The 23,428-nt window shown below is 43.1% G+C and overlaps 1 protein-coding gene across 4 annotated transcripts in view; it reads right to left on the minus strand.

Annotated features, from left to right (window-relative positions):
• Positions 1-725: 725 nt before the first annotated feature.
• LOC110527544 (glycogen synthase kinase-3 beta) overlaps positions 726-23,428 on the minus strand; it is a 48,149-nt gene continuing 25,446 nt past the window's right edge. Inside the window, exons 2-11 of one of the 4 annotated variants that reach the window (XM_021608891.2) lie at positions 22,011-22,204; positions 19,009-19,092; positions 9,007-9,117; positions 7,702-7,832; positions 7,210-7,316; positions 6,989-7,086; positions 5,667-5,774; positions 3,898-4,084; positions 1,336-1,434; positions 726-860 (exon numbers count right to left, since the gene is read on the minus strand). In XM_021608891.2, coding sequence (XP_021464566.2) covers positions 796-860; positions 1,336-1,434; positions 3,898-4,084; positions 5,667-5,774; positions 6,989-7,086; positions 7,210-7,316; positions 7,702-7,832; positions 9,007-9,117; positions 19,009-19,092; positions 22,011-22,204 — 1,184 coding nt within the window. In that variant the 3' untranslated portion in view covers positions 726-795. Of the gene's footprint in view, positions 861-1,335; positions 1,435-3,897; positions 4,106-5,666; positions 5,775-6,988; positions 7,087-7,209; positions 7,317-7,701; positions 7,833-9,006; positions 9,118-19,008; positions 19,093-22,010; positions 22,205-23,428 lie in introns of all 4 variants that reach the window. The other 3 variants (XM_021608889.2, XM_021608892.2, XM_021608890.2) reach the window with 3 other exon arrangements.

Raw genomic sequence — 23,428 nt, forward strand, 5'->3', positions numbered from 1 at the left:
AAAGTTTTGTCGGTACGGCATAACCCTTAGGGGAAAAACGCAGTAAAACTCATTTATGCACCGTTTCTCAGAGCTAAAAGGGGGACGTACCCAAAAAACGTGCGGAGTTGCGAGACAACTGTTGCCCTACGAGCAGAATCTAAAAATGGTGCTGCATAGCAGGAGTGTGATTTCTGAAGTGGGAGAGAAATTAGCTGACACAATTCTACAATATATCAATTGTTTATGTGTACATTGAACACAGACACAGATATCGAGGTCAACCATTAAAAGTTGCGACGTCATCAAGGTCCTCAGATGTATATGTATGAATGGGTGGGAAGGGGTCGACAGGGGCCCCGAGGGGCCACAGTCTGAACGTAAGGCTGTTGCAGGACGCAAGTAGAGGCCTCTCCTACACAGAGAGAGTGGGATGACTATCTAGCATACGATAAAAAGAAGATTGTCCATGGAAACTAACACGTCAGAGTACTTTTGTATACTTATATAGCTATACATTATCTCTACACTCAACACACCCGGTCCCCTCCTCTTCAAAGTACAGAAAGATGAAGAGCAGCTCTGAGAACGTATCACGGTTGTCCTTTTTATACAAATAAATAAACAAACATTAAAACGATGGGAGAGGAGAGGGTGGAGGTGGTAGGGGAATAACAAAGTTCCGATTCGGTTTTCCTTGTTGTTCATCTTTTCGGGCGTCAGTTTTCTTGCTTTGCTTTATTAATTGGTTGGTGTGCCGCCATGCCACTGTTGTTGTCCAGGAGCTCGGGCATGGGCAGCGGGGTCAGGAAGGTCTCAGGTGGAGGCGTTGGAGGCGGAGGCAGCATTGGTGGTATGGCCACGGTCTCCGCTGTTGGCATCTGGAAATGGAAGCAGTACGTTACACAACTTGCCCTTAATGAGGAGAGCTCTTGGCCCATATTCACAAAGCGTCCCAGAGTAACAGCGCTGATCTGGGATCAGGTCCACTCTTTCCATATCATGTTATTCGTTATTTTCTAAAGGGGAAATCTGGTCCTAAATCAGCACTCTAGGCGCTATACTCTGGGACGCATTGTGAACACGGGCCCTGGTTAGTACTGAGAAGAGAGACTCGCCAGGAGTAGTGAGAGGTGAGGGTGAGGACATAAGAGAGAGAAGTTCCCAATCCTCCACTGACCCATAGCCCCTGCCACAAGAACCCTAGTTTACACCTATCCAACCCTGTCAGATCTACAAACGTGTCTAGAGGTTGATTTAGGAATGGCAATAGTGGGAGAGACAGAGAGAGACAGGGTGAGAGAGAGACAGAGAGAAAGGGTGAGAGAGAGACAGGGGGGTGGGGGGTGTAATGACCTGAGGGTGCGGAGGCGTTGTTAGGAGTGAAGGCCCCGGGCTGATTCCGGGCGTGGGCGGGGATGAGGATGGAGGCTAAGGAGGGGTTACTGGACAACTCTGGGGAAGCAGAGAAAGAAACACCACGTCAGACAAAATCACCTACAGATAGACAGCACATCTTAAATTTACAACTACAGAGCCGACTATCACATTCACCACCATCCTACCGGAGTCACAGCATACGTTCACTATGATCACATCGTAATCAATCACCATCCTACCGGAGTCACAGCATTTGTTCACTATGATCACATCCTAATCAATCACCATCCTCAAATTCACCAAGTCACATTCTATGGATATGGACCAAATTTGCACACTCCCATCATGGATTTAAAAGAGTTGGATTGGTATAAATAGTGAATAGAGGGCGTTTCCAACAATGTCACATCCACGACAAGAAGTGTGAAAGTGAAAACTTTGTGAGAAGGGTGGAGAGTCAGAATACAACCACATTCTACCATTTACAACCACAGACCCAACTACAGTTACCTATAGACACACATTCTACCATTTACAACCACAGACCCAACTACAGTTACCTATAGACACACATTCTACCATTTACAACCACAGACCCAACTACAGTTACCTATAGACACACATTCTACCATTTACAACCACAGACCCAAATACAGTTACCTATAGACACACATTCTACCATTTACAACCACAGACCCAAATACAGTTACCTATAGACACACATTCTACCATTTACAACCACAGACCCAACTACAGTTACCTATAGACACACATTCTACCATTTACAACCACAGACCCAACTACAGTTACCTATAGACACACATTCTACCATTTACAACCACAGACCCAACTACAGTTACCTATAGACACACATTCTACCATTTACAACCACAGACCCAAATACAGTTACCTATAGACACACATTCTACCATTTACAACCACAGACCCAAATACAGTTACCTATAGACACACATTCTACCATTTACAACCACAGACCCAACTACAGTTACCTATAGACACACATTCTACCATTTACAACCACAGACCCAACTACAGTTACCTATAGACACACATTCTACCATTTACAACCACAGACCCAACTACAGTTACCTATAGACACACATTCTACCATTTACAACCACAGACCCAACTACAGTTACCTATAGACACACATTCTACCATTTACAACCACAGACCCAACTACAGTTACCTATAGACACACATTCTACCATTTACAACCACAGACCCAACTACAGTTACCTATAGACACACATTCTACCATTTACAACCACAGACCCAAATACAGTTACCTATAGACACACATTCTACCATTTACAACCACAGACCCAACTACAGTTACCTATAGACACACATTCTACCATATACAACCACAGACCCAACTACAGTTACCTATAGACACACATTCTACCATATACAACCACAGACCCAACTACAGTTACCTATAGACACACATTCTACCATTTACAACCCCAGACCCAACTACAGTTACCTATAGACACACATTCTACCATATACAACCACAGACCCAACTACAGTTACCTATAGACACACATTCTACCATTTACAACCCCAGACCCAACTACAGTTACCTATAGACACACATTCTACCATTTACAACCACAGACCCAACTAGTTACCTATAGACACACATTCTACCATTTACAACCACAGACCCAACTACCCAAATACAGTTACCTATAGACACACATTCTACCATTTACAACCACAGACCCAACTACCCAAATACAGTTACCTATAGACACACATTCTACCATTTACAACCACAGACCCAACTACCCAAATACAGTTACCTATAGACACACATTCTACCATTTACAACCACAGACCCAACTACCCAAATACAGTTACCTATAGACACACATTCTACCATTTACAACCACAGACCCAACTACCCAAATACAGTTACCTATAGACACACATTCTACCATTTACAACCACAGACCCAACTACCCAAATACAGTTACCTATAGACACACATTCTACCATTTACAACCACAGACCCAACTACCCAAATACAGTTACCTATAGACACACATTCTACCATTTACAACCACAGACCCAACTACCCAAATACAGTTACCTATAGACACACATTCTACCATTTGGCCTAAAACTACAGGCCCAACTTTCACATTCACCATCATAGCATAATTAGCCTTTATTTTACCAGGGGAAGTCCCATTGAGACTAAGGCCTCTTTTACGAGGAAGCCCTGCATTACAAAGCAGCAAGGAATAGTGACAATTTACAATCATAATCATCTAATGGACTAATAGTCACATTCCCCTTTACCAACCACCATGCTAATCAGTAGTCAGATTTGGCATGTATAGAAATACAATTCCTATTCAAGTCAAAGTTCTGTGATGAGTCGACTGGCATCCATATTGAGTGGTCTCCATGAGTGTTCCAGTCAAATTGCAGTGGTCTGAGGGTCTTTGTCCGTTCTAGTAATTCTGTAGGAGATACAGAGCTGTGTATGAGCTCCATCCATACCCTGTGTGGAGAAGTTGAAGAGCAGGGGCTTCTCGCGCCCGTTGGGCAGCTTGAGGTTGGGGTCCCGGAGCTCGTCGAAAAAGGTGTGGGCACAGGCCTCCAGGGGCGTGAAGCGCGCTGTGGGCGTGTACTCCAGCAGACGCGAGCACAGAGCGATGGCCTCAGGGGGCGTGCGCGGCCGGAACACCTGAGAGCCAATCACACAAGGCTGAAACCGGTCAATGACACAGGTTAGAGGTGACACGTCAGCTAAAGCTCCTGGGTGAAGATTACCCTAGGTACAGATCTAGGATCAGCTTCCCCCAATCCTAGCCTTAAGCATTAGTGGGGAATATGCAAAACTGACCAAAGATCAGCATCCAAAGACAACTTCACCCTACACCTGCTAAACATTATACAGTGCCTGTGCAAAATCCTGACAGGGTTTTACAATCTTGCTCCACACTTTAAACAATTTTACAAAGCCTTACTTAGCATTCTTTAAGTCTTCATAAGCACTGCATATATAGACAAGACATATCTATATAACCAGATATATCTATATATGGTTCTTACATCGTGTTTTGCCAAATGTGGCATAATCCTATGAATTGATTCTGAAGCATTTATAAAGGGTTTATAAAGGCTTCGTTAAACCTTTGAAGTGACTGTTTAAAGTGGGACCAAAAATGTCTCGTAGATTCACTTTTATTCAGAAACTCACAGGCCAGAGGACAGTGCAGTGCAGAAGAACACCACCAGAGGGAGTGTAAACATATCTTAAAGGTGCTGCATGGTCAATCCCGATCTTGGCATTGGCCGTGCAGCATTTACGGTGATATGGCCACTGCAGAAGTCAGGGCATTCACACTTCTTGCGCTTCACCGAGCAGCCCAAAGCTGTTTTGAAGGAAGTGAGTTTGTGTTTATACAGGACCTCCCGCCCTCACCTACCGTCAACCAATCATGTCAATGCGGAGCCATACGGAGCCCTCCGCATTGTTACAGAATTTGAGATGCGCAAAGAGATGCGGTACGGAGCTCAATTTGGCCACACCTCCCAAACGGCATCTCCGACCACATTTTCAGATCAAGCATAAATTGTCTCTTGCAGAGGGGAGAGCTGGTGTAAAACCGTGGGACAAATATTCCGGTCCCAATTAGCTCCCTACCTGTATCCCTAACATGCTGACCAAACTGCACTGGCGCATGTGTGAAAGCTGATTTTGTTCACCCACACCAGAAGCGATCAGGACACGCAGGTTGAAATATCAAACTCAACCTCGCCTGGCCATGCAGCCCTCGATGACGCGCGCGTGCAGTGTGGGTGCAATGATTGAATAACCTGCACGTGTACATTTATTTAGCGACGCGAGCGGTGTGGTCAGCATGTAACCCTTCGATGTGTGCAGATTTGTAATGTGGGATACTTAGCCAACCCTTCAGATGTGGAAACACTGAAGGGTTAGAGCCTATGGGGAGCGCAATAGGCAGCGAATTTGGACCAGCTGTCCCTTTTGCCACCAATGTGGTGCGGCACATTGGGAGTCCTGCACATGCTGTTCAACCTGCAGATTCTAGAACGAGCTCTTATGTGAGGGTTTGTGCGTACACTGCTGTTCCTCTGCTTGCCCCTGGGGCTGGTGACCGTGGGAGTGTTTAACATCTCAAGAACACTGAGGTTCACTGATGCATGAGTGAGATTTGAAGACGGGACACACACACAGAGAGAAAGAGAGACACTCAGATGTAGGCGACAGATTTTAAAATAGTAAAAAACGGTTCCTGTACCTGTTGACTCACCTTAGTCCATGGGTGTGCCTTGATCTGAGGGAACTTAAACTCAGTGTAGTTGGGATTCATCTCTCGGATCTGCTCCCGAGTGGGAGTGCCGAGAACCTGGGGAGACACGGAGACAGAGGAACCGTTTTCCCATCGATACGTACAACTATGTACATTTGAAGTATCAGGTGTGTACTGAGCACAAAACAGAAGTTAATCACTCATTACATTAGATACAATGCCACCATGGTTGTTCTTAATTCGGAATTTGGGAATTGACTCCCATTCAACTCATCAGTTGAAATTCTAGTTGGATTGGCCACACCCTACATACAGGATGTAGAATGGGTGATAGGAAATATAATTTAATTCAGCAAAAGAAATTCCACTCAGTCATAGAACATAGATAGCAAAGAATATATCACATTTATTTTAACCTTAGTGCTTAGAAAAGCAAATTATATTTCCACCAACCATTTCATTTGTTTAGCTTCTTTTTGAAGGCTCTAGGGTCAACTTGAGGGATAAATACTGGGAAATGTACTTACAAAAAAGTGATTAATGAGATATCTTCAAATATTCGCATACAGGTTTTGTTTTGCTTGATCATTCATTTTAAGAGTGAGTCCTGAAAATAATTTGTTTCAATGTTTTATATGCCACTATATAACGAATATTTTATGTACAATATGTACACTGAACAAAAATATAAACGCAGCATGCTAAAATGTGAAAGACTTACCTAAGTTACAGATCATATAAGGAAATAAGGACATTTAAATAAATAAATTAGTCCCTAATCTATGGATTTCACATGACTGGGAATACAGATATGCATGTGCTGCTTACAAATACATTAAAATAAAAGGTAGGGACGTGGATTAGAAAACCAGTCAGTGTCTGTGACCACCATTTAAACTTATGCACATATCTCATGCACAAATCTCCTTCCCATAGTTGGCTTTTGATTGTGGCCTGTGGAATGTTGTCCCACTCCTCTATAATGGCTGTGCGAAGTTGCTGGATATTGGTGAGAACTGGAACGAGCCGTCATACACGTTGACCCAGAGCATCCCAAACATGCTCAATGGGTAACATGTGTGGTGAGTATGCAGGCCATGGAAGAACTGGGGCATTTTCAGTTATCCAGGAATTGTGTACAGATCCTTGTGACATGGGGCCATGCCTTATGATGAAACATGAGGTGATGGCGGCAGATGAATGGCACAAGAATGGGCCTCAAGATCTCTTCACGGTATCTCTGTGCATTCCTTTGGGTGACGGTCCGGCTTACCGTCTGTCTGTTGACATTTGAAGGCAGGTGTTTTTACCTTGATGATCTCCACCAGCTGATCCACCCCACTGTCACCGGGAAAAATGGGTTGCCCTAGCAACAGTTCTGCTAGAACACAGCCAGCGGACCATACATCTGCAGAGGATGGAGAAATACTGTGAGGACACACACACACACTAGTAGTGGGAGGTGTAGTCAGTGTAAGGTGTTGGTAGTGGGAGGTGTAGTCAGTGTAAGGCGTTAGTAGTAGAAGCGTACCTATGCTGGAGGTGTAGTCAGTGGCCCCAAAGATGAGCTCTGGGGCTCTGTAGTACCGTGAGCAGATGTAGGACACATTGGGCTCACCACGGACCAGCTGCTTCGCACTGCCAAAGATAACCAAGGAAGGAAGGAAGGAAGGAAGGCAGGAAGGAAAGATGGTGGGTAAGGACAGTCAAAAGGAGGATTTGAGACTTGAAACAGCTTTTTCTTTTATGTATACCAATTAGTAGTTTCCTCAATTCCTCTCAAAGGAAAAAGGGATGGAGGAAGCAGGGTAACGAAGCAAGTAACGTTTTCAGACACAGCTAGAACTCAGGCCCAGACCACAGCAAATTGTTGTTGTGTGAGCCTGAGGGGCTTTGTCCATTCTAGTAATTATATTCTATGAGCTGGGCTAGGTTGGGTCTATGTCTGAAAACATTACTAGCTGTCAAATCAGGGCTTCCTCCATCAATATGGCTCCATTGTATTTCAAATGTTCCAGCCCACCTGCCAAAGTCACAGAGCTTGAGCACGGCTGTCTCCGGGTCCAGCAGCAGGTTCTGGGGCTTGATGTCCCGATGGCAGATCCCAAAGGAATGGATGTAGGCCAAGCTCCGGAAGAGCTGGTACATGTACATCTGCAGAGAAAGATGTGGACACACACAACTTAGTACATGCGCTAAGCTAGCTACACATAGTGACATGAGTGGTAGGCCTATAGAGTAGAGGCAATTCCTGCTCCCTCGTATTCAATGTGCTAAAAATAACAGTGTGCCAGTGTTCAAATCCCCCAGAAAGCCCCAGCTAGCGGGCCCTGGCTCAGACTCCAGTCCTTTGTTTATACCACTACTTCCGCTTCCTTAAGTGGCAAGTTGGAAAGGCAGAGACAGCGGGGGCGCTATAATAAGGCCACTGACGACATCTCAACTGGCCGCTGCACGATGACGCAGGACAGCATGGTGAGGAGGATGGGAGGGAAATGCCCAAAGGAGTCCGTCTGCCTGGCCAGACACAACCATCCCACCACCACACACTGCGTGGGACTATTCTGTAGGTTCTACAGTACCGGGCAAACACTTCTATTTTGACCCCTTTTTCTCCCCAATTGGTGGTTACAGTCTTGTCCCATCGGTGCAACTCCTGTACGGACTTGGGATAGGCGAAGGTCGATAGCCATGCGTCCTCCGAAACACGATGCCGCCAAGCCGTATTGCTTCTTGACACACTTCACACTTGACCAAAAAAGCACCAATGTGTCAGAGGAAACACCCTACAACTGGCGACCGAAGTCAGCGTGCATGCACTAGACCCACCACAAGGAGTCGCTAGAGCGCGATGGGACAAGGACATTTAGGCCAGCCAACCCAGTGGGCCAATTGTGCGACCCCTTGTGTCTCCCGGTCGCGTCAAAGCCTGGGACCGAACACGGGTCTGTAGTGACGCCTCTCGCTCTGCGATGCAGTGAGTTAGACCGCTGCGCCAGTTAGAAGGCCCTATACTGGGCAAACTAAAGAGCAGCTCAAGTATTTGACGTTTGCATTTGACCGAGGTCTACCACATTTTGCATCTAAGCCAGTGTTTCTCAACTCCAGTCCTCAAACAATACACATTTTATTAAAGGTCTGGACAAGATCATCAGATTCAACTTGTCAACTAATCATCAAGCCCTCGATGAGTTGAATCGGGTATTTTTGTCCGGGGCTACAACAAAAATGTGTGATGTTGGGTGCTCGACTGCAGTTGAGAAACACTGATCTAAATGAACATGGAGAGCAGTCTCTTGATGAAGTAATAGACTCAAGGGGGTCTTACCTTCACATAGACCATGGGGAGGGTCTGCTTGGCTCGGCTGTAGTGTCTAGCAACTCTGTACACAGTCTCAGGAACGTAGTCCAGAACCAGGTTGAGATACACCTCGTCCTTCTGTAACAAACAAACAAACAAACAAACAAACACACACACACATTTAGAGTATGAGTCAGACTAGGGGCAGTGGGCCGAGGAGGTTAGAAGCATGTATCAATTCCTTTGGTGTGATCACAATGTAACATGGTTCTTGTTCATTAGGCACCAAACGGAAGAAAATGGACTGAAATGCTGAGGGGCTACCTGGAGCAAAAAGAAAGGCACATTTTCGTAATCCGTTGCAAAACATATTTTCCATTGTGTGCCTAATGAAAACAACCCAGGCCTTGCTGTGTGACTAAGCAGGCCAGACAGACAGTGAGAGAGAGAGGAAAAAAAGAAGAAAAACAGTTACTGTATGATCTGGCAGAGAGACACAAGCTAGACTTAACATCAAGGGAGTCAGATAGTTGTTTTTCTTGGCAGGACAACAGAGGAACAGATGACTGTTCTAGTGAGGGCAATGGGATATCACACTTTCTCTATGAATCCGTCGCTGCAGATGTCTTCAATGAACCACGAAAAGAATGATCACATTTACAGTGTATAATACATTAAGAACAGCGTCCTAATATTGAGTTGCTAGCCCTCCCCCAGTCCTCCCTTTTGCCCTCAGAACAGCCTCAATTTGTCTGGGTATGTACTCTACAAGGTGTCAAAAGCGTGCCAGCATCCCCGTGGAACATGTTGACGCCAATGCTTCCCACAGTTGTGTCAAGTTGGCTTAATGTCCTTTGGGTGTTGGACCATTCTTTATACACATCGGAAACTGTTGAGCATGAAAAGCCCAGCAGTGTTGCAGTTCTTGACCCGAACTGGTGCGCCTGTCAACTACTACCATACCCCGTTCAAATCCCCCGTTTGTCTTGCCAATAAACCCTCTGAACGGCATAATTACACTCATAACTCCTTCTTCAACCGGTCTCCTCTCCTTCATCGACACTGATTGAAGTTGATTTAAGTAATGGATCATAGCGTTCACCTGGATTCCCCTAGTCAGTCTATGAAATGGAAAGACAAGGTGTTCTAAAATGTTTTGTATACAGTTGAAGTCGGAAGTTTACATACACTTAGGTTGGAGTCATTAAAACTTGTTTTTCAACCACTCCACAAATGACTTGTTAACAAACTAGAGTTTTGGCATGTCAGTTAGTACATCTACTTTGAGCATGACAAGTAATTTGTAACTGTTTACAGACAGATTATTTCACTGTATCACAATTCCAGTGGGTCAGAAGTTTACATAAACTAAGTTGACTGTGCCTTTAAACAGCTTGGAAAATTCCATAAAATGATGTCATGGCTTTAGAAGCTTCTGATAGGCTAATTGACATCATTTGGGTCAATCGAAGGTGTACCTGTGGATGTATTTCAAGGCCTACCGTCAAACTCAGAGCCTCTTTGCTTGACATCATGGGAAAATCAAAAGAAATCTGCCAAGACCTCAGAAAAAGAATTGCAGACCTCCACAAGTCTGGTTCATCCTTGGGAGCAATTTTCAAACGCCTGAAAGTATCACGTTCATCTGTACACACAACCGTACCCAAGTATAAACACCATGGGACCACGCAGCTGTCATACCGCTCAGGAAGGAGACATGTTCTGTCTCCTAGTGATGAACGTACTTTGGTGTGAAAAGTGCAAATCAATCCCAGAACAGCAAAAGACCTTGTGAAGATGCTGGAGGAAACTGGTACAAAAGTATCTATATCCACAGTAAAACTATCCTATATTGAGGAAGAAGGAAGAAGCCAGACTATGGTTTGCAACTGCACATGGGGACAAAGATTGTACTTTTTGGAAAATGCCCTCTGGTCTGATGAAACAAAAATAAAACTATTTGGCCAGGATGAACATCGTTATGTTTGGAGGAAAAGGGGGGAGGCTTGCAAGCCGAAGAACACCATCCCAACCGTGAAACATGGGGGTGGCAGTATCATGTTGTGGGGGTGCTTTGCTGCAGGAGGGACTGGTGCCCCTCACATAATAAATGGCATCATGAGGGAGGAATATTATTTGGATATATTGAAGCAACATCAAGATATCAGTCAGGAAGTTTAAGCTTGGGTCTTCCAAATGGACAACAACTCCAAGCATACTTCCAAATTTGTGACAAAATGGCATAAGGACAGCACAGTCAAGGTATTGGAGTGGCCATCACAAAGCCCTGACCTCAATCCTATAGAAAATTTGTGGGCAGAACTGAAAAGGTGTGTGCAAGCAAGGAGGCCTACAAACCTGACTCCGTTACACCAGCTCTGTCAGGAATGGGCCAAAATTCACCCAATTTATTGTGGGAAGCTTGTAGAACTACTAGGATTAAACGTCAGGAATCTCAAGACACAGTCAGTCACACACATAGAGAGAGAGAGAGAGAGACACACAAAACAGACACTTCCTGATAGAGCAATGCTCTAAAATAAGCCCCACACAAATGATGACTCACTCTCCTGCCTGCCTCACTACAGCAACAGCAGCCCCTAAATTACACCTCTGATTGGCTCATTTGCTCACACAAAAGGCAGGTGATTGGATACTTCCCTTGTTCCCTCCTGACCATGTAAATAGCTGATTGGTTTGACAGCAACAGGTAGTGACTGCTTGACTGCTCAGTGCTCTGCCCCAAGTGACAGTGTGTGGTCTGTCTATTTTCTGTATTTGCCAGCATTCGCTAAATAAACTCATAAGTTATCTGTAAATCATGTGGTAGGTTATGATATTGGGCTGGAAAAAATATGGCAAATGTCATATATTTTTGAATTTTTTTACATGGGGTATGTCGTTTATGTGCCAATTTGTGCCATGGCTGCATATGTCTAAATTAGATTTTGTTTTCCCAGAGTCTCACTAGAAGCCTTGTATATGCTTATAAATGAAGCAAAGCTATGCTTCACCAATCAAGAGGAAAGGCAAATCTGTTTCAAACAGACCATTTAGGACCCTGATTAACCATTAGATGGTGGAAATTATACAGTATACAAGATGCAAATCTGTGTATTTTGCAGAATGGTATAGTTAAGCAATAAAGCCCCGAGGGGGTGTGTTATAAGGGCTGTTCGTAGGCACAACGCAATGCGGAACCCTTAGCCGTGTTATATTGACACAAAACACAAACCACCGAGGTGCCTTATTGCTATTATGAACTGGTTACCAAACCAGCCAGTTAAAAAAATTACAATAATCTGTTGCATGCCCTAATGAGCACCATCCTGTTGAGGCAACCCTCTCTATGGAACAACAGTGACTCCCCTTCCACACCAGACCGTCTCATGTGTCTATGAAGTCACAGCCAGAGGGGAAAGGGCAAGCAGGGTCGCAGATCAGTGTACAGCCCTCCAGACACTAGGTCCTGGTGTTCTGTCTGACTGGGGCTAAAGGGCATACAGTCATGGGCCACATTTCAATAGTGTAAAGTGGATTCCTCTCCTAGTCCCCACCCAAAATAATACGCTGATAACTGTATAAAATGTTTTCTCCCATCACAAGAGGCGGCAAGGAGATGAACCCAATCACTGGGCAAGGCAGGGAAGAATATGAGCCGGCTCTTTTTAAGGTAGAGCAGAATCCTTTTAGTCTGGTCACATAGCAGGCTCCAGTTTCCTCTGGCCCACATCTAGAGGCCAGACACCCAGTGTCAGCATGCCCACCACACTGTGCCAGGATCACATCACATTAACCAGACACGACACAGGTCACAGTGGCAGACTGTCACTTTGTCTATGCAAACAGACCTACACTGCACACCACCATAGGCCACAATGTCAGTCTGCCTAGCCACAATGACCAAAATATCATAATGCACCACATGCCTTTCTTTTTAACAGGTTTTAATGCCCCAACCCAAATGTCCCCTTGTTCACATATATCCCAGCTAGGGCTGTCCCTGACAAAAATAAAATATTGGTCGACCAAGAGTCGTTTGTTCCAATCGATTGGTCAACATTTTTCAATGTGTATTTCTATGTGTTTTAATCAAATCAACTATATTCACTGAGCTCATCTGATGCTTTAACTTCTTGGTGACGGGGGCAGTATTGAGTAGCTTGGATGAATAAGGTGCCCAGAGTAAACTGCCTGCTACTCTGTCCCATATGCTAAAATATGCATATTATTAGTAGTATTGGATAGAAAACAGTCTGAAGTTTCTAAAACTGTTTGAATGATGTCTGTGAGTGTAACAGAACTCATATGGCAGGCAAAAACCTGAGACAAATCCAACCAGGAAGCTGGAAATCTGAGGTTTGTAGTTTCATTTAAGTGATGGCCTATCCAATATGCTGTGTCTATGGGGCCAGATTGCACTTCCCAAGGCTTCCAGCAGATGTCAACAGTCTTTAGAAAGTTGTTTGAGGCTTCTATTGTGGAAGGGTGTCGAATAAGAGCTGTTTCAACAAGTGGACTAGGTTGAGGCCAATCAGTTGTTTACTGCGCAGTCACGCGGGCGCGCCGTTCCTTCTTTTTCCTCTGTAATGAATACGCTATTGTCCGGTTGGAATATTGAAGATTTATTGTAAAAAGACCCTAAGGTTTGATTGTAAACATCGTTTGACATGTTTCGACAAACTGTAATGGAACTCTTGACTTTTCGTCTGGATTTTGCGCTCGCGCATTGTGCCTTTGGAATAGTGAACTAAACGCGTGAACAAAATTAAAACGCGTGTATTGGGACATAAATATGGACGTAATCAAACAAAACAAACATTTCTTGTGGAAGTGGGAATCCTGGGAGTGCATTCCGACAAAGATCAAAGGAAAGTGAAGATTTATAATGCCATTTATGACTTTTGTTGACTCCACAATTTGGCAACTGTATTGCTTGCTTTTGTGGCTGAACCCGTTCTCAGATTATTGAATATTGTGCTTTTGCCGTAAAGCTTTTTTGAAATCTGACACAGCGGTTGCTTGCATTAAGAACAAGTTTATCTTTAATTCTATGTAAAGCATGTATCTTTCAAAGTTTATGATGAGTATTTATGTTATTTGATGTGGCTCTCTGCAATTTCTCCAGATATTTTGGAGGCATTTCTGAACATGGCGCCAATGTAAACTGAGGTTTTTGCATATAAATATGAACTTGATCGAACAAAACATACATGTATTGTCTAACATTGAGTCCTGGGAGTGTCATCTGATGAAGATCGTCAAAGGTTAGTGATTCATTTTATCTATATTTCTTTTTGTGACCTCTCTTTGGTTGGAAAATGGCTGAATGATATGTTCTGCTTTTGCCGAAAAGCCTTTTTGAAAATCGGACACTGTGGTTGGATTAACGAGAAGTGTATCTTAAATGGTGTAAAATACTTGTATGGTTGAGGAATTTTAATTATGAGATTTCTGTTGTTTTGAATTTGGCGCCCTGCAATTTCACTGGCTGTTGGCGAGGTGGGATGCTAGCGTCCCGAACGATCGCAGAGAGGTTAAGCACACTGTTTGATTAAATAATTAAGACACACAAATGACTAGAGGGAGTCTGACCGGCATTTGATTTGATTGTGCCGGGTTTAGACTTGCTGCGGTGTAAAAAAATACAAAAAATCTAGTTACTCTCCTCCCTGCTGCAGTGAACACCACTGAACATCAGTGTTTATCGTGCTGTCCGTGTTGCTGAAGCTGCAATTTCTGACTAAATTTATGTTACCAAAATCCCTCATTTGTTTAGGAAAAACATTCCCTATTCCCTCAACCTTTGCTCTCTTCATGTGACACATGTATGTATTGCATGCCCTTGACCAGAGACCTATTTGTATGGGACTAGTATTACTAGAGAAAGTTGTTTATGTAATTATTACTTCAGAATGTCTGTTATTCCAGAGGACGATTCGGACAGGATTAGTTATTTTCAAAACTGCCCGGTAATTATTATTATTTTATAAATTGACAGTTATGACAGAAGCCTGGAGGTTTTTATTCTAGGCGTGAATATGTCCAGGTGATAGGGCCACACTGATAACTCAAGCCTGGTTCCCAAGTTTCTAAACCATCATTAGGACATTTTAGTGATCCACAGTACATCCTAAAGGCTATGGATGACAAAGTTATCATTTCCAAATGTTTAGATCAGTTGTATGCTGCCTTGCGATCTATTAAAAGCAAAGGTTGCATTAAATAGGCTTAATATTTTTTACTGATGCATTTGGAAATATTCTATTCATACGCACAAAACATAAACAAAATAATTCACTGTGAAAGTTGATAGGCCATTCATATATAGCTTATGAACAGCACTTAGCACAATTTATCCAATCAGTTCTCTTGCGCAACACCTGTCAAGCTCAGACATTTCTATCAAAACACAGGGATGTCAATTCAAACGGGACTAGTATTATCGCCAAAAAACAGTAGGTTATTCTGGGTGGAATTGTTACTCTCCTGCCATGTCAAAATTACTGACATGGTACATTCGGACGGGACTAAAATCACAGATGTGGTGTTTTGTGCTTGTGCACATAATTACATTCCCTGACCTCCCCCAGTAAAACAAATCCAATCCGAATAGGGCACAATGGGGACTGATTTATAGCATATCATAATCACATCAATGTATTGGTCATAAACTCTGAACACCGTAACAGCCAAATGGATGCAGAGGACACCCCAACCCAAGCACTCTGTTCTGCCACCTCAGGCAGCTCCCATTCAGCTCAGTCCAAGCTCTTGGCACCCCAATGGTGGAACTAGCTTCTCCCTGAAGCTAGGACAGCAGAGTCCCTGCCCATCTTCCAAAAGCACCTGAAACCCTACCTCTTAAAAAGTATCTTAAATAATACTCCTCCTCACCTCGACACCCCCCACCAAAAAAACAATTATGCACTTGACCCCAACCCCCCTTCTAGCTCTTACTCTACTGACAGCTATGTTTTTGAGGACAAATGTACTTTCTATGCCTGTGATATGTGGTTGTCCCACCTAGCCATCTTAAGGATGAGTCGCTCTGGATAAGAGCGTCTGCTAAATGACTAAAACGTAAATGACAAACTCGAAAAAGGGGTATGTTTACTGGTTGCTGAGGAGATAAAGGGATAGTCCGATGTGTGGAATAAATTTGACAAGTTGTGGGAAAACACTGGAGATCAAGAAAAAGGTAAGGCGCGAGCGCTGCGGGCATATTATGTGTGCAAAACAGACGCTGTATAGATTACAATATTATTTTTCTGACCGTTTGGAACAATGTAAACAGCAAATAATGTATAAGCGTACCAGAGTCTGTTGTAACGTTTTTTTGTTAAGCCTTTATTACAGCAAAGACTAAAAACAGTCTGTTTAAGCTAATTAAATCAAGGCTCACTTTATTTTCATTTTAAAACTAAAATACTTGACTGCATTTCAAATCATGAATGACTCGTATGCTGTGCGATGACATGAATGAATGACTGATTGAAACAGTAGCCTATAAAAGTATTGAAATACAGGCCTAAGAAAGTTACGGTGTTAAGACTAAACCGGATGCGCTTTCAGGCCGACAGCTCAGTCAGTGGTAGTTATAAAAGGCTGCTATACTAAACCTACCAATGATAATGACATTACTTATGATCATAATAATAAGACGATCAAGAAAAAAAAGAGCATTATAAATAGTTACTTCGACAACTTGCAACAGTGTAAACACTAAATAAATTAGAAATAATGTCAGAGAGGATGTTCTAACAAAAAACTAAAGTATAAAGCCTTTATTACAGCAATGCAAAGATTAAAAACAGCCGAATTTGTGAAATTGTTTACTTGACATGTTGCGTGAGCACGGAATCAGTAGGCTATTAAACACTCAAACAGGCAACTGAAGCAGGACCCATCTTATTTCTGCAGATATACTGATGATTTCTAAAGCCAGGCACATTTAACAGTTAGGCTATTGATTATAGACCCAATTAAGTTGGGGTTTCCTCTCTCCTCACCTTTCTTAGACAATAAGGTAAGGGCTGTTCTCTCATCTAACTCCGCTGCTGCCTCCACCACATTCCAAGTTCTCAACACCAATACGCTGGTTAACTTTGCTATTATGCACATAGTAACATGGTCAAGGAAAAGGCGCCAATTCAACAGCACACTGATGTGTTTCCAAACCGCGGACAGCGACCACTAATCCAACGCGGGAGGAAGCGCATTTGTTTAAAATAATATCATTTATATTTGTGTTGCACCATTGTTCTTATGTAATTTAACCATATACAATTTCAGGAGCACGTCTTAGAGTGATGGACCGTGTCATCCCCATGACCTCCACAATGGATCAGTCGACTCAGACAGGGCAAAATCAGTGTCTTATACGCCATGATATATACAGTACCAGTCAAACGTTTGGAAACACCTACTCATTCAAGGGTTTCTTTATTTTTACCATTTTCTACATTGTAGAATAATAGTGAAGACATCAAAACTAGGAAATAACACCTATGGAATCATGTAGTACCCCCCCCCCCCCCCCCCCAAAAAAAAAAGAATATCTAAATATATTTCAGATTCCTCAAAGTAGCCACCATTTGACTTGATGACAGCTTTGCACACTCTTGGCATTCTCTCAACCAGCTTCATGAGGTAGTCACCTGGAATGCATTTGTGGAATTTCTTTCCTTCTTAATGCGTTTGAGCCAATCAGTTGTGTTGTGTCAAAGTAGAGTTGGTATACAGAAGATAGCCCTATTTGGTAAAATACCAAGTCCATTTCATGGCAAGAACAGCTCAAATAAGCAAAGAGAAACGACAGTCCATTACTTTAAGACATGAAAGTCAGTCAAATCGGGAAAATCTTAAGAACTTTGAAAGTGTTTTCAAGTGCAGTCGCAAAAACCATCAAGCGCTATGATGAAACTGGATCTCATGAGGACCACCACAGGAAGAGTTACCTCTGCTGCAGAGGATAAGTTCATTAGTTACCAGCCTCAGAAATTACAGCCCAAATAAATGCTTCACAGAGTTCAAGTAACAAGACACATCTCAACATCAACTGTTCAGAGGAGACTGCGTGAACCAGGCCTTAAATTGTCAAATTGCTGCAAAGAAACCATTACTAAAGGACACCAATAAGAAGGGGAGACTTGCTTGGGCCAAGAAATACAAGCAATGGACATTAGACCGGTGGAAATCTGTCCTTTGGTCTGATGAGTCCAAATTTGATATGTTTGGTTCCAACCGCCAGGTCTTTGTGAGACGCAGAGTAGGTGAACAGATGATCTCCACATGGGTGGTTCCCACCGTGAAACATGGAGGTGGTGTAATGGTGCTTTGCTGGTGACACTGATTTATTTAGAATTCCAGGCACACTTAACCAGCATGGTTACCACAGCATTATGCAGCAATACGCCATCCCATCTAGTTTGCGCTTGCATCAGATGACCTGGGCTCCACAATCACCCAACCTCAACTCAATTGAGACGGTTTGCGATGAGTTGGACACCGAGTGAAGTAAAAGCATCCATCAAGTGCTCAGCATATGTGGGAACTCTTTCAAGACAGTTGGAAAAGCATTCCAGGTGAGTACCTCATGAAACTGGTTGTGAGGTTCCCAAGAGTGTGTAAAGCAGACATCAAGGCAAAGGGTGGCTACTTTGACAAATCTAAAATATATTTTGATTTGTTTAACACTTTTTTGGTTACTACATGATTCCATATGTGTTGTCATAGTTTTGATGTCTTCCCTATTATTCTACAATGTATAAAATAGTAAAAATAAAGAAAAACTCAGACGACTAAATGGGGCTAGCCCTAATCCCAACAATATAAGAGTATAAACCTAAACAGCTTAAGTTAATATGAAAATCTTAACAATGGAAAGTCAAAGGATGTAAGTGGTAGAAACAGAAGTTCAGGAGCAACATTTAGCCTAGCCAGTGTCAAACAAAAACTTGTTGAATAGCGAGTCTCCATCACCTGCAACCACACACAGAGACAGACGTATGAGCAGCAACCACCCACCTTGTCTCCACTGGAATAGAAGAAGTAGCGTAAACGCACTATGTTGCAGTGGTCCAGTTTCCTCATGATCTGCAGCTCCCGGTTCTGTGACGAGAAAGAGACATTGAGAAAATCTGACAACCTGCGAGTATTAGACAAGTCAAACAGGCTAAAGAAGCTGCACTCTCCCAGAAGAAACTTTCCTCTGATTCTGAACCAGTTAGACACGCTCTCTTAAATGAGTCTTAAAAAGCTTTTGAGGCTCATCTGACAGGGGCTGACAGATCCAGGGTTAAGGAAAACGGCTGTTCAGAGAGAGAGAGGGAGAGAGAGAGCGAGAGCGAGACAACATAACATGGAGCATCCAGACTTCTCCCCTAAAGCCCTCAGTGTTTCCCAAACCGCTCGTTGAGTACCCCGCAGCCTAGCAGCTCCACTTACCAGATCTAATCCAGTACTAGCACACCTGGTCAGCCGGTTGGTTAAATCAGGTGTGCTAGTATTAGATTAGATCAAACAAGTGGAATGGCAAGGGGTACTCAAGGAGAGGTTTGGGAAACAGCTAAAACATAACCATGGGTGTCCATCACACAGGTAGTGAAACATTCAAGATAAGAATCTGAGCATTTCTAGACTGAGTTTGGCACCCTGTCACTGTTTTAAATTACAAGCCCACACATGGTTAATTTAGGCCAGCTACATCCGTCATAGATCAGTGACAGCCATAACTGAATGGGGGTCAAATCATGTCAGTGAAATCTGAACAGGGAGCAAATTACCCACAGACACACATTATAAGCTATTTCAAACACTGGCACAGAGCAGCCATTGCAACACTTGTTTAACACAGTTAAGGCAGTCATAATGTAGGCTACATGCAGTCCATTCATGATGACTGAGGAAATCCATGGGTTGAGTTTCCTTTAGGGGGCGACAATAGGAGTTATGAAGAACAACTCAATGCTTGAGATAAAGCTGGAATAGGGAGGGACGAGACTCCATTTCAGCTCCAACAGGAAGGGGCGTGTTCTCACAAGACATGGCATCACTCGGGACGAGGGCATCATGCTCAGGCCGAGTGCCAAGATGATGAACCAAACGCCCATCAGTGTGGTACGGCAGGCAGTGCTAGACGATCACGAGAGAGCAGTCTCACAGCGGTAAGCGACCTGACTAACCTCCTAAAGTATTTTCAGTCGAATGACAGTAGACATGTGAGACCATTTAATGTGAGCTCACATAAGCTACGGATAAAAGTAAAACATACAGTTGAAGTCAGAAGTTTAAATACACTTAAGTTGGAGTCATTAAAACTAGTTTTTCAACCACTCTCTTGTTAACAAACTATAGTTTTGGCAAGTCGGTTAGGACATCTACTTCGTGCATGATGCAAGTAATTTTTCCAACAACTGTTTACAGACTGATTATTTCACTGTATCACAATTCCAGCGGGTCAGAAGTTTACATACACTAAGTTGACTGTGCCTTTAAACAGCTTGGACAATTCCATAAAATGTCATGGCTTTAGAAGCTCTGATAGGCTAATTGACATAATTTGACTCAATTGGAGGTGTACCTGTGGATGTATTTCAATGCCTACCTTCAAACTCAGAGCCTCTTTGCATTGACATCATGGGAAAATCACAAGAAAGCTTCCAAGACCTCAGAAAAAAATGTGTAGACCTCCACAAGTCTGGTTGTACCACGTTCATCTGTACAAACAATAGTACGCAAGTATAAACACCATGGGACCATGCACCCGTCATTCCGCTCAGGAAGGAGACACGTTCTGTCTCCTAGAGATGAACGTACTTTGGTGCGAAAAGTGCAAATCAATCCCAGAACAGCAGCAAAGGACCTTGTGAAGGTGCTGGAGGAAACAGGTACAAAAGTATCTATATCCACAGTAAAATTAGTTCTAAAATCGACATAACCTGAAAGGACGCTCAGCAAAGAAGAAGCTACGGCTCCAAAACCGCCATAAAAAAGCCTGACTATGGTTTGCAACTGACAAAGATCTTACTTATTGGAGAAATGTTCTCTGGTCTGATTAAACAAAAATATAACTGTTTGGCCATAATGACCATCGTTATGTTTGAAGGAAAAAGGGGTATGCTTGCAAGCCGAAGAACACTGTCCCAAACATGAAGCACGGGGGTAGCAGCATCATGTCGTGGGAGTGCTTTGCTGCAGGAGGAACTGGTGCACTTTACAAAATAGATGGGATCATGAGGTAGGAATATTCTGTGCATATATTGAAGCAACATCTCAAGACATCAGTCAGGAAGTTTAAGCTTGGTCGCAAATGGGTCTTCCAATGGACAATGACCCCAAGCATACTTCCAAAGTTGTGGCAAAATGGCGTAAGGACAACAAAGTCAAGGTATTGGCCATCACAAAGCCCTGACCTCAGTTCTATGGAAAATTTTGGGGCAAAACTGAAAAGGCATGTGCGAGCAAAGAGGCCTACAAACCTGACTCAGTTACACCAGCTCTGTCAGGAGGAAGGGGCCAAAATTCACCCAATTTATTGTGGGAAACTTGTGGAAGGCTAGCCAAAATGTTTGACCCAAGTTAAACAATTTAAAGGCAATGATACCAAATACTAATTGAGTGTATGTAAAGTTCTGACCCACTGGGAATGTGATGAAGGAAATAAAAACTGAAATAAATCAATCACTACTATTATTCTGACATTTCACATTCTTAAAATAAAGTGGTGATCCTAACTGACCTAAGACAGGGAATTTTTACTAGGATGAAATGTCAGGAATTGTGAAAAACTGAGTTTAAATCTATTTTGCTACGGTGTATGTAAACTTCCGACTTAAACTGTAGTGTAGAAAACACTTTTTGGGGGAAGAAAATCAACACTATTCCTTAAGAATTGCTTATTAAAATGTGAGTCTCTAGTTTCAGTGACGTCATACTAAACTTTCGTTACTCAAAAACGCACAGTGCAACAAGAAGTTCTAAAAATAAACTCTCAAATGTAGTCATCTCTGCAGTGAAATGGTCCTCACCTTGAACCTCTTGTCCTGCAGAACCTTCTTGATGGCTATTAGCTCCCCGGAGTCACACAGTTTAGCCTGGTAGACCACGCCGAACGAGCCGTTGCCGATGACCTTAGTGTCTGTATAGCTGACCTCCTGCGGCCGGTCGGGGCCCTGGCCTGGGGTCGCTACCACCGTGGTCACCTTACTGCCATCTTTGTCTCCTGAGAGAGAGGGAGAGAAAGAAAAGAGAATAATCAATGTCACACAAGAGATACAGTATAGGACAACTCTTTCAGCCACACACAATCTTTACACCAAGAAGCTCCTGTAACATTTCTCATCCTCTCTCATCACTGCATCTCTAAATGTAGGCTCAGAATGAAGCCTGTAAGCCAGAAATAGGAAGCTGTACTAACCCACTTTTTAGCAATGAGTAATTTCCTAGGAGCAGGGCTACCCATGTTAAGACGCTGGCAGACACTGTAATGACGACAGCCTGAGAGTACAGTAGAAGGAAGGATAAAGGGTGTAGGCGTAAAGGTTGTGGTGAAATGAGGATGTAGTTTTAGTCTCAGATAGGGGAGGGTGCACTGCAAACGGCTAAGCACTTTTGTAGTATGGTTCCTATTTTGAAGCAACGCTGCAGGCAGCAAATGTTTCGCCACATAACAGCTCCAATTCAACACAACAACTTTGCTGCTATGCGGATGATACACAGCTGTACATTTCAATGAAACATGGTGAAGCCCCAAAATTGCCCTTCCTGGAAGCCTGTGTTTCAGCCATAAGGAAGTGGATGGCGGATCTTTTTAAACTTTTAAACTTGGACAAAACAGAGATGCTATTTCTAGGTCCCAAGAAACAAAGATCTTCTGTTGGATCTAACAATTAATCTTGATGGTTGTACAGTCGTCTCAAATAAAACTGAAGGACCTCAGCGTTACTCTGGACCCGTATCTCTCTTTTGACGAACATATCAAGACTATTTCAAGGACAGCTTTCCCCCCCCCCCCCCATCTTCGTAACATTGCAAAAATCTGAAACTTTCTGTCCAAAAATGATGCAGAAAAGTTGCTTTTGTCCCTTCTAGATTAGACTACTGCAATGCTCTACTTTCCGGATACCCGGATAATGCACGAAATAAACTTCAATTAGTGCTAAACACGGCTGCTAGAATCTTGACTAGGACTAAATAATTGTATCATATTACTCCAGTGCTAGCCTTTCTACACTGACTTCCTGTCTCTTTATGTAGTCTCTCCTGTTGTGATGTGTGTTTTGTCCTATATTTATATTATATTTATATTTATTTTTAAATCCCAGGCCCCTGTTCCCGAAGGAGGCCTTCTGTCTTTTGGTAGGCCGTCATTGCAAATTAGAATGTTCTTAAAACAGACTTGCCTAGTTAAATAAAGGTTAAATTAAAAATTTTAAAAGGCTGGGGC

Source organism: Oncorhynchus mykiss, chromosome 7, assembly GCF_013265735.2.
Source record: "Oncorhynchus mykiss isolate Arlee chromosome 7, USDA_OmykA_1.1, whole genome shotgun sequence".
Classification (NCBI taxonomy): Eukaryota; Metazoa; Chordata; class Actinopteri; order Salmoniformes; family Salmonidae; genus Oncorhynchus; species Oncorhynchus mykiss.